Source organism: Hippocampus guttulatus, chromosome 12 (assembly GCF_054856545.1).
Source record: "Hippocampus guttulatus isolate MCC_2025c chromosome 12, RoL_Hgut_1.0, whole genome shotgun sequence".
Classification (NCBI taxonomy): domain Eukaryota; kingdom Metazoa; phylum Chordata; class Actinopteri; order Syngnathiformes; family Syngnathidae; genus Hippocampus; species Hippocampus guttulatus.
This window is the reverse complement of record NC_141272.1, coordinates 16,012,309-16,030,272: the sequence shown is the minus strand read 5'-3', so window position 1 is coordinate 16,030,272 and position 17,964 is coordinate 16,012,309. Positions and strand designations below refer to the sequence as shown.

The following is a 17,964-nucleotide window of genomic DNA, read 5'->3' as shown; positions in this document are numbered from 1 at the left end:
GTGTAGCATTTTGAAATGCAACATCATTATGAAAATACTTGGATTGAATTCTTAGGGTGGTGTAGTGTCCACCAAAACGGCACTGGTTTTGGGATAACAAAGGGCTATTTTTTTTCCTCAACGATTTAAATTTTTTTTTAAAGCTAAATGCTTTCATTTCTGCAGATTTACAATTCCATTCCTACCGGTAATTCAATTTGAGAAAATTTGCAGGTGCAATCCTGAGAGTTTGCATTCAGCACAGTAGAGGAAAGTACTGTAATAAGACCCGGTAGAAGTGCATCGAAGCCATATCGGCCATCTAGTGGCCAATAGTGATGTTACAATTTCAAACTATAAAGTGTGTCCCTGCTATTCGTGGCAGAAAGCGACCGCCGGGCTGGCCAGCAAATAGCGGGAATCCGTGTGCAGAGAGATTATTAATCAAGAAACCACTCCGTGTGGTAGCGGGTTGGATTAAGCTGTGAAAAAAATGGATGTTGTCGGTTCCTGTGATGATTGAAATGTGATCACAAACCGTACTGTGGGACAAAGAACGAGAACAGTGCCCTTGTCAAGGGCCCTTTAAGAATGAAGGATAAGGGGGGGAGGAAGCAGCCCACTTCCGGTAGAGAGCAACAAACAGAAAGCAGTTTAGCGGCGAGAACGTGGCCCGTCTGAAAGGTGAAGGTTTTGTTTGTGAGCAGTTATTCGACACGATCTGTAGAGCAGGCACACACACTTGACCCAAAACACACCGAAACATGGTGAAGATCACTTTCCAGCCTGTCGCGGGGCAGAAAGAAGATAAACAGAATAATGGCGACAAGACGGAAATCCTCATTCCCCACCCGATGGTGAGTTTAGTTTCCTTTTGGTTATTTGTTTTGTTTTGAATCGTATCTCTTCTGTTGTTATGAATGTTGCTTGTTGTTTTCTTATAACCCGGGGGTGACTGTGCGTCGTGTACATGGACGCCAATGTGAAGCTTGACATGTCACAGTATCGCCATTTGTTTAACTACAAAACCAGCCTGGGCTGTGATGGCTTCCTCTTACAATGCGTTCAGTTCATTTTAGCCTCGATTGAATTTAGTGTAAACCCATCCGCGGTAGATTCTTATGCAGAGGACAAGACGCAAAGCCAGTACTGTGTAGCGATATTGCAGTCTATGTATATATCTGTGTGTTGAAGTCTGTCGCGATTTGCGAGAATTTACCCCAAAATGTACATGGAATCGCACCCCATTAGCTTCTGCAGGATAGGAGAAATACACCAGGTTTTGATGACAAAATGGCAGATGAGGCTGCCTGCGGGATCGTATTAAAATGTTCACAGGAGAGTGAGCGGTGCAGTCATCAGCTCACGATGCGTATGGTAGAATCCCTAAATAGCAAGGTGACGAATATTGAGAAACTGTAGCGCTTTGTGTGCATTCCTGACTCGGAAATGTGCTTTCGCGAGACAAGCGGGGGAGACACAGGTTTCGTGGTGCGTCACGCTTTCAGCCGGTGTGAAATAAAAGCCTCCGGATAGTGTGGGATGAGAGAACACAAAGAGCTGCTTGGAACAGAATGTGTTCACACATGCACCGTTGTGTCCTTGTCCTCACGCGCCCATGTAATTTCCGCAAATGTTCCCGTTCAGTGTCATAACATTCGGGAAATTACACGTAGGGAGCGCTGGACAACTTGTCAAAGGCTTACGCAAACTCAACTCGAGTCTTGACAAGAAAACAGAGTAACAAAACCAGTTAAATGTTTGTATTCGTTGTTTATTAAAAAAATTAAAATAAAGATTATGCGCATTTTACCTGGTTTTACGATTTGGGAAATTATTTTTAGAGATGTATTTAGCTGTCTTGTCAGTGTTAGTTCTGAGACATTAGTGCAAAAGAGTTGGTGGCTACTACAATAGATCACAGTATATTATTGAAAAAACTAGAAAGATATGGCATTAGAGGTGTAGCTTATAAATGGATAAAAAGTTCAGTCAGTCAGTACGTGCAACTCAACAATAAAAAAACGAATCAACTGAAAATCACTCACGGAGTTCCTCAGGGGTCAGTGCTTGGTACAAAACTATTCATCTTATATATAAATGATATCTGCAAGGTCTCAAAACAATTTAAATGTGTCCCATTTGCTGATGATAAAACTTTCTACTGTTCTGGAATAAATCTGAAACAGCTCCTGACAACCGTAGAAAACGAATTAAACAAATTAAAAAACTGGTTCGACAGAAATAAATTGTCACTTAACCTGAAAAAATCGAAGTTAATTGTTTTTGGCACAAGACCAATCAAACACCAAGCTAAAATTATGGTAAACTCAATTGAGATAGAAAGAGCGTATGAAACCAAGTTTCTCGGATTAGTAATAGACTCAAAACTATGTTGGAAGCCACATATCGATAACGTAAAAAGAAAAATAGCCAAAACCGTAGGGATCCTCTACAAAACCAAGGAAGTGCTAAATAAGAGATCTTTTTACACATTATACACTTCATTATTATTACCATATATGACCTACTGTGTGGAAGTATGGGGAAATGCCTGCAAAACAAACACACTCCCTATTCTCAACCTACAAAAAAAAGCAATTCGAATTATTAATAGATCAAAATATACGGAACCCACAAATCCACTATTTATCAAATTAAATACGATGAAATTTTATGACCTGGTTGACTTTAAAATCGCCCAATTAATGTACAAAGCAGACAGTAACCTGCTCTGCCAAAACATTCAGAAGTTTTTCGAAATTCGAGAAAGCAGCTATGATTTAAGAGGTACCAACTTATTCAAAAAACTCAAAACAAGAACAAACATCAAGCAAAGAAGTGTATCTATCAAAGGTGTTAATCTGTGGAATAATCTCGAAACGGACCTGAAAATGAGTAAATCGCTTGCTGAGTTCAAAAAAATAGTACAAACAACCTACATCAATCAGAGTTAAAATGATAAATTCAAAACATTAAATACAATGATAAATCAGAACTAAGTTGATAAATAGAGAAAGGTATATAAATATCCATTATGAATACAAGAGAAAATTGACAAGAGTGTCAGGGTGTGGAAGTATATAATCCCGATACAAACCAAAAGTTGTAAAAATATCACTGTTAAGGGTAAAGTATGAGCCTTAATGGAGACTTCTTTCTTCTTACTTTTTTCTTTTCTGATTGATATAAAAATGATTTATTAGATATAATCACATAACGGGGTAGGACTAGATACGTTTTTTACTTCTTCCTACTCCCTTGAACATAATAACTGTGTTGAATGAAGATTGATTTCTTTCTTTTTACTTTTTTTTATCTCCCTTATTTTCTGTCAAATTATTACTGTATATATGTTTTATGTTCAATAAACAAACAAACAAACATCGTAGAGCTTGGACTCCGACCCAAAAGCTGCATTTGTCATTCATTTACCTTTTAACAAGCGCGTCCTGAATCAACTCAAATGGGTTACTACAGTATGGGTTACTACAGTATTTGTACTTTTGCAGAAAAACGTGTCCCAAAAATGGGGAATAAAATGTTATCGTAATGTTAAATGGAGTATCGTATTTTCATGAACAGCTGGGGAAGTTCACAATGAAACACGGCAAGTTCCCCCATGTCATTGTCTGAGTCAGTCTCGTTTCTGTGCTGCACCTCAGAAATGATGCCGGCGTTTTCGAAAGCTCGAACATCAGTGCAAACAGGCACGTTAGCCTAAGAACCCCCAATTCATAATCCAGAGTTTAAAATAATGTACTTTCACCCCTGGGATCCCTCGCCATACACTGGCCAACGGCAGAACCAATGGTATTCTTTTGGAACAATTTTAAGTCCATCCGCTTGCTTTGCACCTGTTGTTAGCTAGTGCCATTTTCGTATTTCCTTTCCCTTTCTAGGGTGGCGTGAGCGACCAATGACGACTAAACAAAGGTGTTGTGACCCTGTGAAACGTTATCAGTTGCGGCCCAAATACTTTTCCAATTGAAAGTACAAATAAACTCGGAACACACGGACAAGACGTTCTTGTCAGCTCGCTTAAAACAGGCAAGCGTCGGTTGAATTACTTGTGAAAGTTTGGCTAAGAAAACATCCCAAGGTGTATTTTGGGCTGCTATTAGGGAAATACATCAGTTACAGAAGGAAGATAAGTACACAGCTGTTTCAATTTACAAAGAGACTTGCATTCTTAGAGCAATCTCGCACACATTTTTAGGGAGTCTGTACTTGCCGAGTTCATGACGCACTACTCTGCACTCTTCAGATTGCGAAACGGCCACTGGAAACCACGCACCAGTTTGTTAGCATGGCTGTTTTGGCATACTTACGGGCAACAGTAACCCTTTTTGTTCTCATTAGAGTTTATTGCTCACTCGCTACTTGGCTTGATTCATTCTACAAGGCTACGATACGTCGCTCATACTGAGACGTGACTGTTGCCGCCCAAATATTCCTCATTGAGAATCCACTGTGCCCCGTTCTTTCAAAAATTCAGATTCAGCGTTTCGTTTTTAACGGCCAGTTCACTTCTCTATTGGGCTCATCACCGACTCGTGGACAGCTCGACTACATAGTGACACCCCGCCAAAAAAAAAGAAAAAAGATGGATGCAACTGGTGCTCGCAGATGGGCTGTGAGACTGGAGGCGTCAATGCTGGAGTCACACCATCGCGTCTCATCTTGAGTCACTCTTAGCCAAGTACTCTCATCATTTCCTCTGATCCTTGCAAAATTAGTTCTACTGTATTAGAAACGTCGAAAAAAAAGCATTTTTACTAAAAGTTAGTAGTTGCCTACATAGAGTGTAATATTTCAAACACTTCTCGCAGTGTACAGTAACTGTAGCCCAAAGCAATCTACAATAACTGTTAAATTAATCCTAACAGTAAATTTCGGAGACTCGCAGAACATCGCTTTAAGTAAATAAAACAAAGACGACTTTCACTTACACAGTTATCAAAATAAGAGGGGAGTGTGCTTGCTTCAAGTTATTTGCCACTCCGAGTTGAGGTTCGCTGTAAAACTGACAAATAAAATGCAAGAGAATCAAACATACTTTTGAAAAGTAAAATGTTCAACCACACCATCTAATTGTATCTCTTGAAAGTCTCCTTGCGTGATACTAACCTAATGTGAAACCGTGTGGATGGGCGAAAAGAAATTGGCATTAATGTTACGGAAATGTCAAACTTTCAAACTAGAGCTGTGTGCAGCTGTCAAATATTTATGCTATATTATGTTATCCCTGCTTTGCTCTGTGGGAATGTCTGTTACTGCAGCTTAGTAGGGGACTTTCTCTGCCTCTTTTTGCTTTTAACCACAGTGCACCAACATCCAACGGAGTTCGCTGTTTCGGCACAATGACGTACTACACTAGGGTGCCTTTTACGGCGATCGCAGTAGATCGCGGACTGGTCCCGAGTCGATCGCGAGGGGTGTAGAGGAGAGGAAAAAAAACCCCCCAAACGTTTTCTTACAAACAACTGACAGTTTTTAGAAATACTGTATAGAACATTTTGTCGACATCGGTAGTCGTCCACTGGTGTCAGTGAAGTTCAGTGAGATGGAAAGTGTTTGATGGAAGGTAGCAGTTTCAATATGCGTGTTTCCCAGGAGGAGGAGGATGAGCTAGTCCTACCTTTGCGGCCCAAGAAGTCTCCACTCAACGGGATGTGCTGCCTGACGTTTGGCCTGGTTGTCTTCATGGCCGGTCTGGTCCTCTCCTCCATCTATGTGTACCGCTACTACTTCATACCTCACGTAAGGCCGCCGATTTGTCTATTGTTACTGCAAAATGTGCATTTCAAAATCAGAGAGTGAAACATGTTTTTTGTTTTAAATTGTCAGAGTAAGTTTGATTTAAGTTTGAGAGTGATTTCTGGCATTGTGTGCTTGAAAACAGGCCCCAGAGGAGAACTTGTTCCATTGCAAGGTGGTTTACGAGGACTCTGTGTACGCACCGCTGCGTGGACGACAGGAATTGGCAGAAAACGTTGGCATCTACTTGGCCGACAACTATGAGAAGATCACCGTGCCCGTGCCTCATTTTGGAGGCAGTGATCCGGCTGACATCATCCACGATTTTCACAGAGTGAGCAAACGTACTTTGTATTTGATTTGTACTCTTCGGTAAAGTTTATCCACGTTTCACCCGATAAGGAACCTTTTGTATCGACTAGTTCATGCGGATCCAGGATGTTATCATCTTGTTCGTCTTTACTTTCTCCTTTGAGCCACATTGCTCCTCAAATTTTGGACCGTTTCCAAAATACAGTCATACCTCGGTTTTCGACCATAATCCGTTCCAGAAGGCTGTTCAAAAACCGTCTGCTCACAATGAACGCTTACACGGGGAAGTGACACACGAGGAAGCGTCACTTCCTCGTGTAAGGAAGCCGAGAGGAGTCGAGTGGCGTGTTCGGGTTTGCTCAGTTTGGTCGAAAACCAGTTTTCGGTCGTAATCTGAGGCGTAAAAATCGAGAATTTTCTGGTCGCAATCCGGTTTGGTCGATAACAGACATTCGAAAAACGAGGTATGACTGTCTTTGAAATGGTATCTTCCGCTGTATAATAAATTCGGAGTTGTAAACATTCTTCGACATTTCCAGAGGCCTGCTGCTAGCATGTCTCAAATAACGTATGACTTGAAATTTTTTAGAATCTTTTTAAAGCTATTTATTGTGTCATCTTCATCTGCAATAAGCGTCTGTGTTTTGCAGGGACTGACCGCTTACCATGATATTGCCCTGGACAAGTGCTACGTCATCGAGCTCAACACCACCATTGTGATGCCCCCGCGCAACCTTTGGGAGCTGCTCATCAACGTCAAGGTAATGCATTTATTGTTTCCATGCTCAAATCACCAGGTGTGTTATGTTTAATATTTGCATTATTTATGTATTGCTTAATTGTGTCGTCCCGCCCAGCTATGGACCCAGGTGATGTTATTTAGGTCCAATATGATGTGTGTCTTTGCATACGGTTCTTTCATGTAAACACAGCCATATCGGATATAATGTGCGTTAGAGCTGGGCGATTTAGAAATAAGAATCATGTTATATATTGATTTTTTTTTTTTTTGATTCATTGATTTCAAGTGAGGTGGCCAGTTGGACCAGTGGTTAGCGCGTCGACCTCAAAGCGCAGAGGTTCAATTCCAGCTCCGGCCTCCCTGTGTGGAGTTTGCATGTTCTCCCCGGGCCTGCGTGGGTTTTTCTCCGGGTACTCCGGTTTCCTCCCACATTCCAAAAACATGCATGGCAGGCTGATTGAATACTCTAAATTGCCCCTAAGTGTGAGTGTGTGCGTGGATGGTTGTTCGTCTCCGTGCGCCCTGTGATTGGCTGGCAACCTGTTCAGGGTGACCCCCGCCTACTGCCCCAAAGATGGCTGGGATAGGCTCCAGCACTGCCCGCGACCCTTGTGAGGATAAAGCGGATCGGAAAATGGATGGATGGGTGGATGATTTCAAGTGTTTATGCAATTCAACTGCCATAACTTAATTACTCAAACAATAAAAACCAATAAATACTACAAATAAAGGGCTTTTTCTGCTGTGCGGCTGCTGGTCTGGCCCAGTGCGGCCTGTAGTCCACACCCTGGGCGCGTTCTGAGACGACACTGGTTCAGTCCAACCCTGTCAATCAGCCCTATGCGCCTTGTGATTGACTAGTGACCAATCCGTCAATTAATTTCTCTTTCGCCAACAGTAAATTGGAATAGGCTTGTAGAAGATGGATGAATGGATGGATGGATGGATGGAGGGTTGGGCAAACATTATTGCACTTGAATACTGTCGGGAGTGCTCTGGAGTCGCCTTCATTGTCACACGGAGCAACATTTTTTTTTACATCACTTTTTAAATGAATTTTTCCAGTATACTTCCTGTATTGCCCTCGGATATGGCAAAAGAGAGTCACAGTCCCGCGTTTACTTTTCAGCCGTTTATAACCGCAGAACGATAACACACAACAGTTGCTGTCAGCTAGCCGCAGCTCAAACACAGACACTCGGAAGCAAATTTGCTTATCTCACAAGACACCCCTGTTAAAGTCACATATCTATAAACCGACACTACAATGTGGTATGTACACTCTACATGTCATGCTTAGTTTAAAAGTGTGTTTGAATAAGTTTAAATGTATTAAAATCAATGAATTGGAGGGGGGTTCGTCCAAAAAAAAAAGTTGTTGCTTTCTCCATATGGTCTTTGTGTGCAGATTTTCACCTTTCGTGGGTCAGTCAGGAACCTATTCCCATGTGCTCTATGTTTTGTGGTCCTGTAGAAAGGAACATACTTGCCTCAGACTTACATCATTCACGAAGAGATGGTGGTGACCGGAAAAGTGCACAACATGCATCAGCTGGGACCCTTCATCTCTCGCCTTTGCAACGGCAAAGACACATATCGCTTGAACCGTCGTGTCTCCCGCAGAGGTAAGCCGATTGAAGCGAGTCTATCGCAAAAAATTGTCTGGAGGTCGTTGACTTGGTTTTGGATTGTGATCAGATGTGTAGCCCAGGATCTCAACCCGAATGTCTCTGGCCTCTTTTCTCTCACAGGCATCACCAAGCGAGAGGCGAAGGACTGCCACCGCATCCGTCACTTTGAGAATACCTTTGTGGTGGAGACGGTTATCTGTGACGAAATATGAGCAGGATGGTCACAGGTGTGTCACGGCATGCCACCAATGGCACATCCCAGTCACCTCTCCAGCTACTGTAGCACCCTGTGGATTTAATTATGTTGCACTTTACCAATGTTCTTTTCCATCCCCTGCTTATTTACCGCCCCTATTCCCACCCCCCCCACTGTCAGATTATTTGTACCAGCAAATGATGCAATAATAACCTGCAGGTTCTCTCACAGGATTTCCATGTAGCCAAGTCTTTTGGCCCCTGGGGAGTACAATGATAGTTACTGTTGTTAGGAGAAATGACTGTCTCCCATTTGTTGTCAAAGTGACCTTTTTTTCCCTCCAGCTCTGGAGGGCTTCTTATCTGTGTGGTTAGTATCACGGTAAGATGTACGGAAGGTGAGATTGATCTATTCACCACATTCATTTTGTCGCTTCTCGATTTCTGTACTGGAAAGATCAAACTACTGATAACTAGTTGCGTTTGCATTTTTGCTTCGGCTCGTCCCGTCTTTCCTTTGCAGGGAAGAAGGCACCGTGCAACCAAGACATCGCTGGGCAGTACTGGGCATGGCTTCCAGAAGTCAAGAGCCATAATTGGATGTAGGGCCCATCATTTTTCAATACAATTAAGTTATTGAAAATCATGCATATGTGAATCATTTAATAGTATACCCTATCTGTTTCTGCCTTGCATGCGTTTTAGCTATTTGATAAGCTGTTTTGTAAGATGTACAAAGCCTTAGTCCAGACTCAAAGACTGGACTAATGTTACTCCTAATATAACGGATGGGTGCATATTTTTTGATGTTGGGTAAATACAGCCGTCTTACCTGTATATATTACCCGCCTATAAAATCTTGTCTGTGAATAAAGTTTAAAAAGACTTTGTCAGTGGTCCATATATTCTTGATGTAAATGTTTATTTGAAATCATCCGTCCATTTTTTCTGATCCGCGGGGGTGCTGGAGCCAATTCCAGCAGTCTTTGGGCAGTAGGTGGGGGACAGCCTGAGCCGGTTGCCAGCCAATCGCAGGGCACACATATACAAACAAGTAGACACGCTCACAGTCACAAATAGGGACAATTTGGAGTGCCCAATCAACCTCCATACATGTTTTTGGAATGTGGGAGGAAACCGGAGTACCCGGAGAAAACCCACTCGGGCACGAGGTGAACATGCAAACTCCACACAGGAAAGCTGGAGCGAGGATCGAAGTTTGCACTTCTGCACTGTGAGGCGGACGTGCTAACCCGTGTTAGCCTTTATATTACATATTTATGATGATGAAAACCCAGCGTGCTAGAGAGAAATTTAGGGCAGATTTGGAATAATTGCAAAAAAGGAAAATGTTTACTTACATCTCATTAAAAAACGTAGTTACTGTTCAGATTTGCTGACCAGTGTAATTCATGTGCATGCGTCACCACATGATTCCTGACCATGTCTCCTGGGGCACACGCTTGTGGGACTTAATCGCTTGGTCTCGTGTCGCTCTCAAATTGCGATTGCTATTTATTTAGTCATTCATAATTTCCAAATTTTTGTTCAGCATAATTGTGCAGGCATTTCCACAAGCATTTGTTCTTTGCGAAAAAAATAAATTGGAGTTGGTGTTCTATTTCTCGAAGGTTAACTGTAATCCTGACTGAATCATTTTGCTCACATACAACAGAAGACGTCTCTCTTCCCCTTCTCGTTCTCCTTGTCGTTTATACTCTACCACCCCTTAGCTAATACATTTATACAGTACAGTGGACACATGCTGCAATGTAAACAATATTGTACATCATGCATTAGATGTGGGACTAAAAAGGCTCGATTCAATTCCAGTCGATTAAACGGTTTTTTGATTCTATTCAACGTTCAAACATTGAGTCACAACTTGGAAGATAACAATTCTTATTCTCACTAATTAACATCATACATATTTGGTGATAATGGGAGAACGTCAGTGTACTGAACTCGTGGCGAGGGACACCATGCAAACGGGCCAGAAATGATCCAAGGGCTTTTTGGAGAAAAGTACCCAACGACTCTCCAACTTATCAGCAAATTGCAATTTTCGAAATTACAAGATAGCGTTTGAAGCGTTGAATATAACTCAAGAGTCTTAGTCATGCTACTATTGTATACATATGCCGAGACTTCAAGAACACACACACACACATATATATATATATATATAAGTAAAAAAATCCATGTCTCACCCCTCAGGTGGTGTCCGTCCTCCATTCAGCCCAGAGGCCAGGAAGCTTGAGGCTTCTGCGCAGTATCCTTGCTGTTCCCAGCACTGCACATTTTTGGACTGAGATGTCCGATGTTGTTCCCGTATGGCAAGCCATTTGAGCATTTATTCCAAATCCCTGATATCAAACATAAGTGTGTTACACTAGTTCGATCTCTTTCAGCACTAGTTCGACACTCGGCCACACTAGTGACACCGAATGTCGAACTAGTTGCATACAAACTCCAACTAGTCATTCATTTTCAGCAACATGTCAACTTGTCAATCATGGATTATTCTAACATGTGAATTTGTGACCCGTGATTTCCTGCGCGAGTAAACAAGTGCGAGCTGAAATACTCACTAGTTTACTAGTGGCGGATAAAACAGTAGCTAGTTTACTAGTTAAAGCCCCTTGACGCCTTGATATCTAACTAGTGAGTGTCAAAAATGTTACTTGTTCACTGGTGATGCCCCAAATATTTACTAGTTGCACTAGTGTAACATTTAATGTCGGACTAGTTCAACTAGTGAGGTCTAAAATGTTCACTAGTAGAACTAGTGGATGCCAACCTGCTCACTAGTAAGCTAGTTGCACAAAATATAATGAGGAGGTGGGGCAGAAATGTGGCTGCAGGATTCCAATTGGATCTGCAGTTAAAATACACCAATCGGGATTCAGATTTTGTCATAATCACACCCACTTCATTTGCATGTTTTACACTAGTTTACAAGTTGTCCTGAGGATTTGCAGCTAGTTCACTGGAGGATGCCCATTATTGGTTACATGTCGACGAGTGAATCCAGAAATCCAAACTAGTAAACTAGGTGCAATCGATTTGACCTTACATGTTAACTAGACGGTTTCAAAATGTGAACATGTTCACAAGTCAATGTAGAGATATCCACTAGTTACACTCGTTGGGCTAATTTTCACTGTACTTGTTAACTAGTGATACACATGTTTCCTCACTAGTAAACTAGTTGGGTTCAGTGTGACATACTAGTGAGCTAGTGACACAGATTTTCATATCACTAGTTAACTAGTGGAACGTATTTTGTCTCACTTGTCAGGCTCAATGCTGAACATGTATAGACTTTGACTGAACATGTTTGACAAAACTGGGCACTAGGTGACATGTGCACACATCTAGTTTACTAGTGAAATAATCACATTTGGCTAGTTTACATGTTTGGCAGTTACAAAACTTTACAAGTTCACTAGTTGTGCACACATGTCAACTAGTAAGCAATTTTATTTAGCTAGTGCGATGTGCATGCCAGCTAGTATGCAAAAAACATGAGCTAGTGCAACAAAAATCCCTACATGTTAGATATTTGTTGCACTCGTTGTGCACATTCGCTCACAAGTGCTGATTAACACCAACAAGTGAAAAGAAAAGCCCAACATGTAGGAAAAATGTCAAAAATGTTCAGTCAAACCTTGCACAAGTTCATTTCTTGGTCTGACTAGTGAGACAAAATGCCTCCCACTAGTTAACTAGTTGAATAAACACGAGCGTCTCTAGTGAACTAGTGGGCGTTTTGTGGCTTACATGTCAACTAGTAAGCCTCAAAATGATCTTACTAGTGAACTAGTGGGCGTTTTGTGGCTTACATGTCAACTAGTAAGCCTCACAATGATCTTACTAGTGAACTAGTGGGCGTTTTGGGGCATACATGTCAACTAGTAAGCATCAAAATGATCTTACTAGTGAACTAGTGGGCGTTTTGCGGCTTACATGTCAACTAGTAAGCTTCAAAATGATCTTACTAGTGAACTAGTGGGCGTTTTGTGGCTTACATGTTCACTAGTAAGCGTCAAAATGATCTTACTAGTGAACTAGTGGGCACATTTATGGCCTTACATGTTCACTAGTAAGCGTCAAAATGATCTTACTAGTGAACTAGTGGGCGTTTTGTGGCTTACATGTTCACTAGTAGGCGTCAAAATGATCTTACTAGTGAACTAGTGGGCAATATGGAATAAATACTCAAAGGGCTTTTGTAGACCAATGAGAGCACGTCCGACAGACACGTGGACTTCGGCAGCCAGCCAATCATGATGCATTTCGAGCCAAGAACGGAGGAGAAAACTTTCAGACGCATTGAAAGCTTTTCGGGTAAATATTACTCTTGTTGTTACACAAAATGTTGTTTTACGATTATTTTAGGCGGTAAAGTTATGGTGTAAATGTCAAATATGTGGTCAATTTATCAAGATGAAGCCTGCTTAAAAATTTGCTCCAACGATTTCGGAGATGTGTCTGACTTTGACAGCAATGGCGGCAGTTCAACGCTGACAGTCGCAGACGGGTGCAGATTTATTTCGGCAGGACTTTCTCAAATCTGCCGTTTGCTCTGACAGTTCTCTGTCTGACAGTCACATTTTGTCTTATTACTCACAAGCTAATTGACATTTAAAAAAGAGTTAAAGTTAATGTTTGGAACATGATTTTGCTCTTACTGTTTGCTGCCTTAGTTCGTTTGAATTATTCGCTGCCTGCATTACATGAAGTACATTTTTTAATATTCACAAGACTGTAACTGTGCATTATAAATAATGTAACATTTGCACTACGTTTTACTGGATCTACAACTAAACTAAACTAGGTCCTCGTTTCTGGGAGAGTCCACAGCACCTCCTGCATCACAACCATTCTGCCGGCACACCTTCAGCAGCACGATGTTTCTAACGGGAGCTGGAGGGTGATCAGCTTCATTGAAGAACAGGAGGAGGAGAGGCACAACGTTTGTCATCTGTGATATGTTTTTAGACTTTTCTCCTCATTTAAAAAAAACTGTGTATGTTTTGTTAATTTCTTGATATAGTTCTTGTATTTAAATATTTTAACAATCAAATATTTTTCAACTGTGTTTTGGATATGAATTGTATGAAATAAATCAGTGAAGCCCCAATCAAATTCTACTCCATCTAATCTGCTCGATCACACTGCTGTCAAGATGCTGTAAATAATGCCTTCATTCATGATTGTAGAAACCCCAGAACGGTAAACATGTGATTATTTTATTTTAAAATATAAGAAGCCTATGTTTTTCAATTGTGCTCATTTTCGTTGTATTGCACGACAAATATAATAGATGAGCCGGTTTGGGGACATCATCAACCAAGCTGCTGCTCCAATTGCAATGCGATGTCCTGCTCTCCTAAATTCGCATCTACACCACAAATTATAGCATCCTAACTGATTTAGCAACAACTGAAAATTCACATCATTATTTAGGGAGAATATGTTGCAGAACTGTTGCATTATATGGTGCCGTATTAATTTTATTTAGTATAGCATACATATATAAAAGTGGAAAGATACTGTAGAGCTGTACCATTACTCTTTATCTCCGTGTACATAATAAATAAACATCACCTACAGATACATTGACTGGTAAAAATTGCTTGATTCCTTCTGTATACTGCAGATATTACGCAAATGGCGGTAAATAATTGTGAAAGCTCAGAATCAGGTTTTAAAGGGTTAATTTTTTGCTGGGTGGTGCTCTTATCGTGGAGCCAATAGGAGGTGTTCACTTCTGGCACTGTCCTGCCTCCTGATTAGCATTTAGCGTAACTAGCGTGACCAGTGAGCCATTAGTGTTTCACATGTTGTACAAGTGAACATTTTGCCATCACTAGTTAACTAGTTAAATCAAACGACCATTTAACTAGTTGACTAGTGAGTAGGGTGACATCCACTAGTGCGACATTTTGACTTCACTAGTCGAACTAGTGAAGTCAAAATGTCGCACTAGTGGAACTAGTGGATATTTGGGGCATCACTGGTGAGCAAGTAACATTTTTGGACTCACTAGTTGGATATCAAGGCTTTAACGGTCTTAAACTAGTGCACCATCAACGTTTTATCCTCCACTAGTTAACTAATGGATATTTCAGCTCCCACTAGTTAACTAGTGCAGGAAATCATAGGCCACTAGTTAACATGTTAGAACAATCCAAGTTTTACTAGTTAACATGTTAACACTTTTTAAACCTTACTAGTAAACTAGTAAGACTTTGAACCTCACTAGTTTGGTCTAGTGGGCCACTAGGGCATAAAAAAGCTGACTAGCTGGGAAGTTCCCTCTGCTTGTGTGCTTCCAGGTGTCACTAGTTAGAATTTTGTCAGCACTAGTTGGACAAAAGGGCGGCCCGGTAGTCCAGTGGTTAGCACGTCGGCTTCACAGTGCAGAGGTACCGGGTTCGATTCCAGCTCCGGCCTCCCTGTGTGGAGTTTGCATGTTCTCCCCGGGCCTGCGTGGGTTTTCTCCGGGTGCTCCGGTTTCCTCCCACATTCCAAAAACATGCATGGCAGGCTGATTGGATGCTCTAAATTGTCCCTAGGTGTGAGTGTGGGCGTGGATGGTTGTTCGTCTCTGTGTACCCTGCGATTGGCTGGCAACTGATTCAGGGTGTCCCCCGCCTACTGCCCGTAGACGGCTGGGATAGGCTCCAGCACCCCCCGCGACCCTAGTGAGGATCAAGCGGTTCGGAAAATGGATGGATGGATAGTTGGACAAAAGTGGCACTAGTTGCCAAAAATGAGTGGCTAGTGAGGATTTCTGTGCAACTAGTTCGACATTCGGTGTCACTAGTGTGGCCGAGTGTCGAACTAGTGCTGAAAGAGATCGAACTAGTGTAACACACTTATGTTTGATATCAGGGATTTGGAATAAATGCTCAAATGGCTTGCCATATTCCCGGGATCTGGCGCAACCACTCATCTAGTTTGGCGGTCACTGCCCCGAGTGCTCCGACCACCACAGGCAGTACTGTCACCTTTACCTTCCAGGCTCTCTCCAGCTCCTCTCTGAGCCCTTGGTATTTCTTGAGTTTCTCGTCTTCCTTCTTACTGATGTTTCCATCACTTGGGACCGCTACATCCACTACAACGGCTTTCCTCTGCCCTTTATCTATGATCACGATATCTGGTTGGTTCGCCATTACCATCTTGTCAGTCTGGATCTGGAAGTCCCACAGGATCTTCGCTCTGTCATTCTCCACCACCTTCGGAGGTGTTTCCCATTTTGACCTTGGGGTTTCCAGTCCATACTCCGCACAGATGTTTCGGTAGACTATGCCAGCCACCTGGTTATGGCGTTCCATGTAGGTTTTCCCTGCCAGCATCTTACACCCTGCAGTTATGTGTTGGATTGGATCGTTTCAGGTGCCTCTTTGCACAACCTACACCTTGGGTCTTGTCTGGTGTGGTATATCTGGGCCTCAATGGCTCTGGTGCTCAGGGCCTGCTCCTGAGCAGCCAGGATGAGTGCCTCTGTGCTGCCCTTCAGGCCAGCCCTCTCTAATATATGTGTGTGTGTGTATGTGTGTGTGTGTGTGTGTGTGTGTGTGTGTGTGTGTGTGTGTGTGTGTGTGTGTGTATGTATATATATATATATATATATATATAACCTTTATATTACTGTATAATACTGTATATTATCGCTTCTCCCTGCAGTTGGCGCTACTTCGAGAGATGGAAGTAAGTCGCACTCTGTTACTGTATATGGACACTTTTCATCTTTAACCAAGAGATGTCACTGTTCAGCTATAAAACAATAACGACGTTTTGTCCGGATAAGATGGGGCCCACAATTTACCTTGATTCCCTTCTTGGAAAGGTTCCCTTCATTTTTAAATACTCAATCTAAACAGCGTATTAAATCAATATTTCTTATCAAATATCTCTTATTTTGTTGGTTGAATAAAACAAAAATACAATTGACGGGATTGGTGGACCACACACATTATCGCCATCACATTATTGAAGTAGAGGAGAGGATTCATTTATGTGTTTGCATTCATTTACCTCAAATCTGGATCACAGCATTGCTCTAGTCACCGTATTTGCAGAGTGTAATAGAATGATCCCAAAGGAAGACAGTATCGCTTCACTTAATATTCTACGAGCAATGTTAAAGCTCGTTAATTTAAGCACTTGTAGGCTGTAGCATGCAATCAATATATTGTACTCATGGTAGTGCAGAAGTGGCATGAATACAGGTTGACGCACACTGAATAATGTTTCTTAAATTACAGTGATCCCTCACTATTTCGCGGTTTGTTTATCGCGGCGTCAGTGCATCGTGGATTTTTTCAAACATAAAAAAAAAATGCATATGCATGGAGTACAGTACTGTATATGTTGCTCTATGTGACTCGCTGTTGTTTTGCAGCTTCTCGCGGACCGTTTGCGGACTTAAATTATATATATATTTATTTATTTTACCTGAATATGTTTATTCGTCGCTACTTCGCGGATTTTCGTTTATCGCGGGTGGTTTTGGTTCCCATTGAGTGCGATAAACGAGGGATTACTGTAATCTGAAACTAAAGGAACACTCGTAAACCTTAAAACCTTAAAGGGGGAGTTTGCAGTTTTCAACATATATATATATATATATAAAAAACGAAAAAAATCTTTGTTTCACCCCTCGGGTGGTGTCCGTCCCCCCCTTCAGTTTGGGCCCTATATATATATATATATATATATATATATATACACACACACACACACACACATATATATACATATATACATATATATAGGGCGGCCCGGTAGTCCAGTGGTTAGCACGTCGACTTCACAGTGCAGAGGTACCGGGTTCAATTCCAGCTCCGGCCTCCCTGTGTGGAGTTTGCATATTCTCCCCGGGCCTGCGTGGGTTTTCTCCGGGTGCTCCGGTTTCCTCCCACATTCCAAAGACATGCATGGCAGGCTGATTGAACACTCTAAAATTGTCCCAAGGTGTGAATGTGAGCGTGGATGGTTGTTCGTCTCTGTGTGCCCTGCGATTGGCTGGCAACCGATTCAGGGTGTCCCCTGCCCACTGCCCGAAGACAGCTGGGATAGGCTCCAGCACCCCCCGCGACCCTAGTGAGGATCAAGCGGTTCGGAAAATGGATGGATGGATATATATATACATATATGAGGCAAAGCTTTTTTGTTGTAAATACACCTTTTGTTTGAGAATTCTAAAAACAGAAAAGATCATTACTTCAGTGTTTATTGTAATTCATCATTTTGTATGACTTGACTGACACCTTGCTTAAACCAAGTAAAGACTTGACTCAACATGCTTGAAATTTGAGGAGGGTATAGCTG

General features: G+C 41.8%; 1 protein-coding gene and 1 long non-coding RNA gene across 4 annotated transcripts; both read left to right on the top strand.

Annotated features, from left to right (window-relative positions):
• Nucleotides 1-595: 595 nt before the first annotated feature.
• On the top strand, nt 596-9,505 carry itm2ca (integral membrane protein 2Ca). Of its 3 annotated transcripts, none has more exons than XM_086125620.1 (7): nt 596-836; nt 5,596-5,742; nt 5,885-6,073; nt 6,702-6,812; nt 8,268-8,418; nt 8,545-8,651; nt 9,143-9,505. In XM_086125620.1, the coding sequence occupies exons 1-6, from the start codon at nt 744-746 to the stop codon at nt 8,634-8,636; spliced, it is 783 nt and encodes a 260-aa protein (XP_085981746.1). In that variant the 5' UTR covers nt 596-743; the 3' UTR covers nt 8,637-8,651; nt 9,143-9,505. The 3 variants fall into 3 exon arrangements, with proteins under 3 accessions (XP_085981746.1, XP_085981745.1, XP_085981744.1); XM_086125619.1 differs by having other exon boundaries at nt 8,965-9,505; XM_086125618.1 differs by having other exon boundaries at nt 597-836; nt 8,545-9,505.
• Nucleotides 9,506-12,649: 3,144 nt separating this feature from the next.
• LOC147197644 (uncharacterized) lies at nt 12,650-14,241 on the top strand. The gene is made up of 2 exons (XR_015102563.1): nt 12,650-12,969; nt 13,460-14,241. It is a non-coding gene; the product is annotated as an uncharacterized LOC147197644 (long non-coding RNA).
• Nucleotides 14,242-17,964: the final 3,723 nt, after the last annotated feature.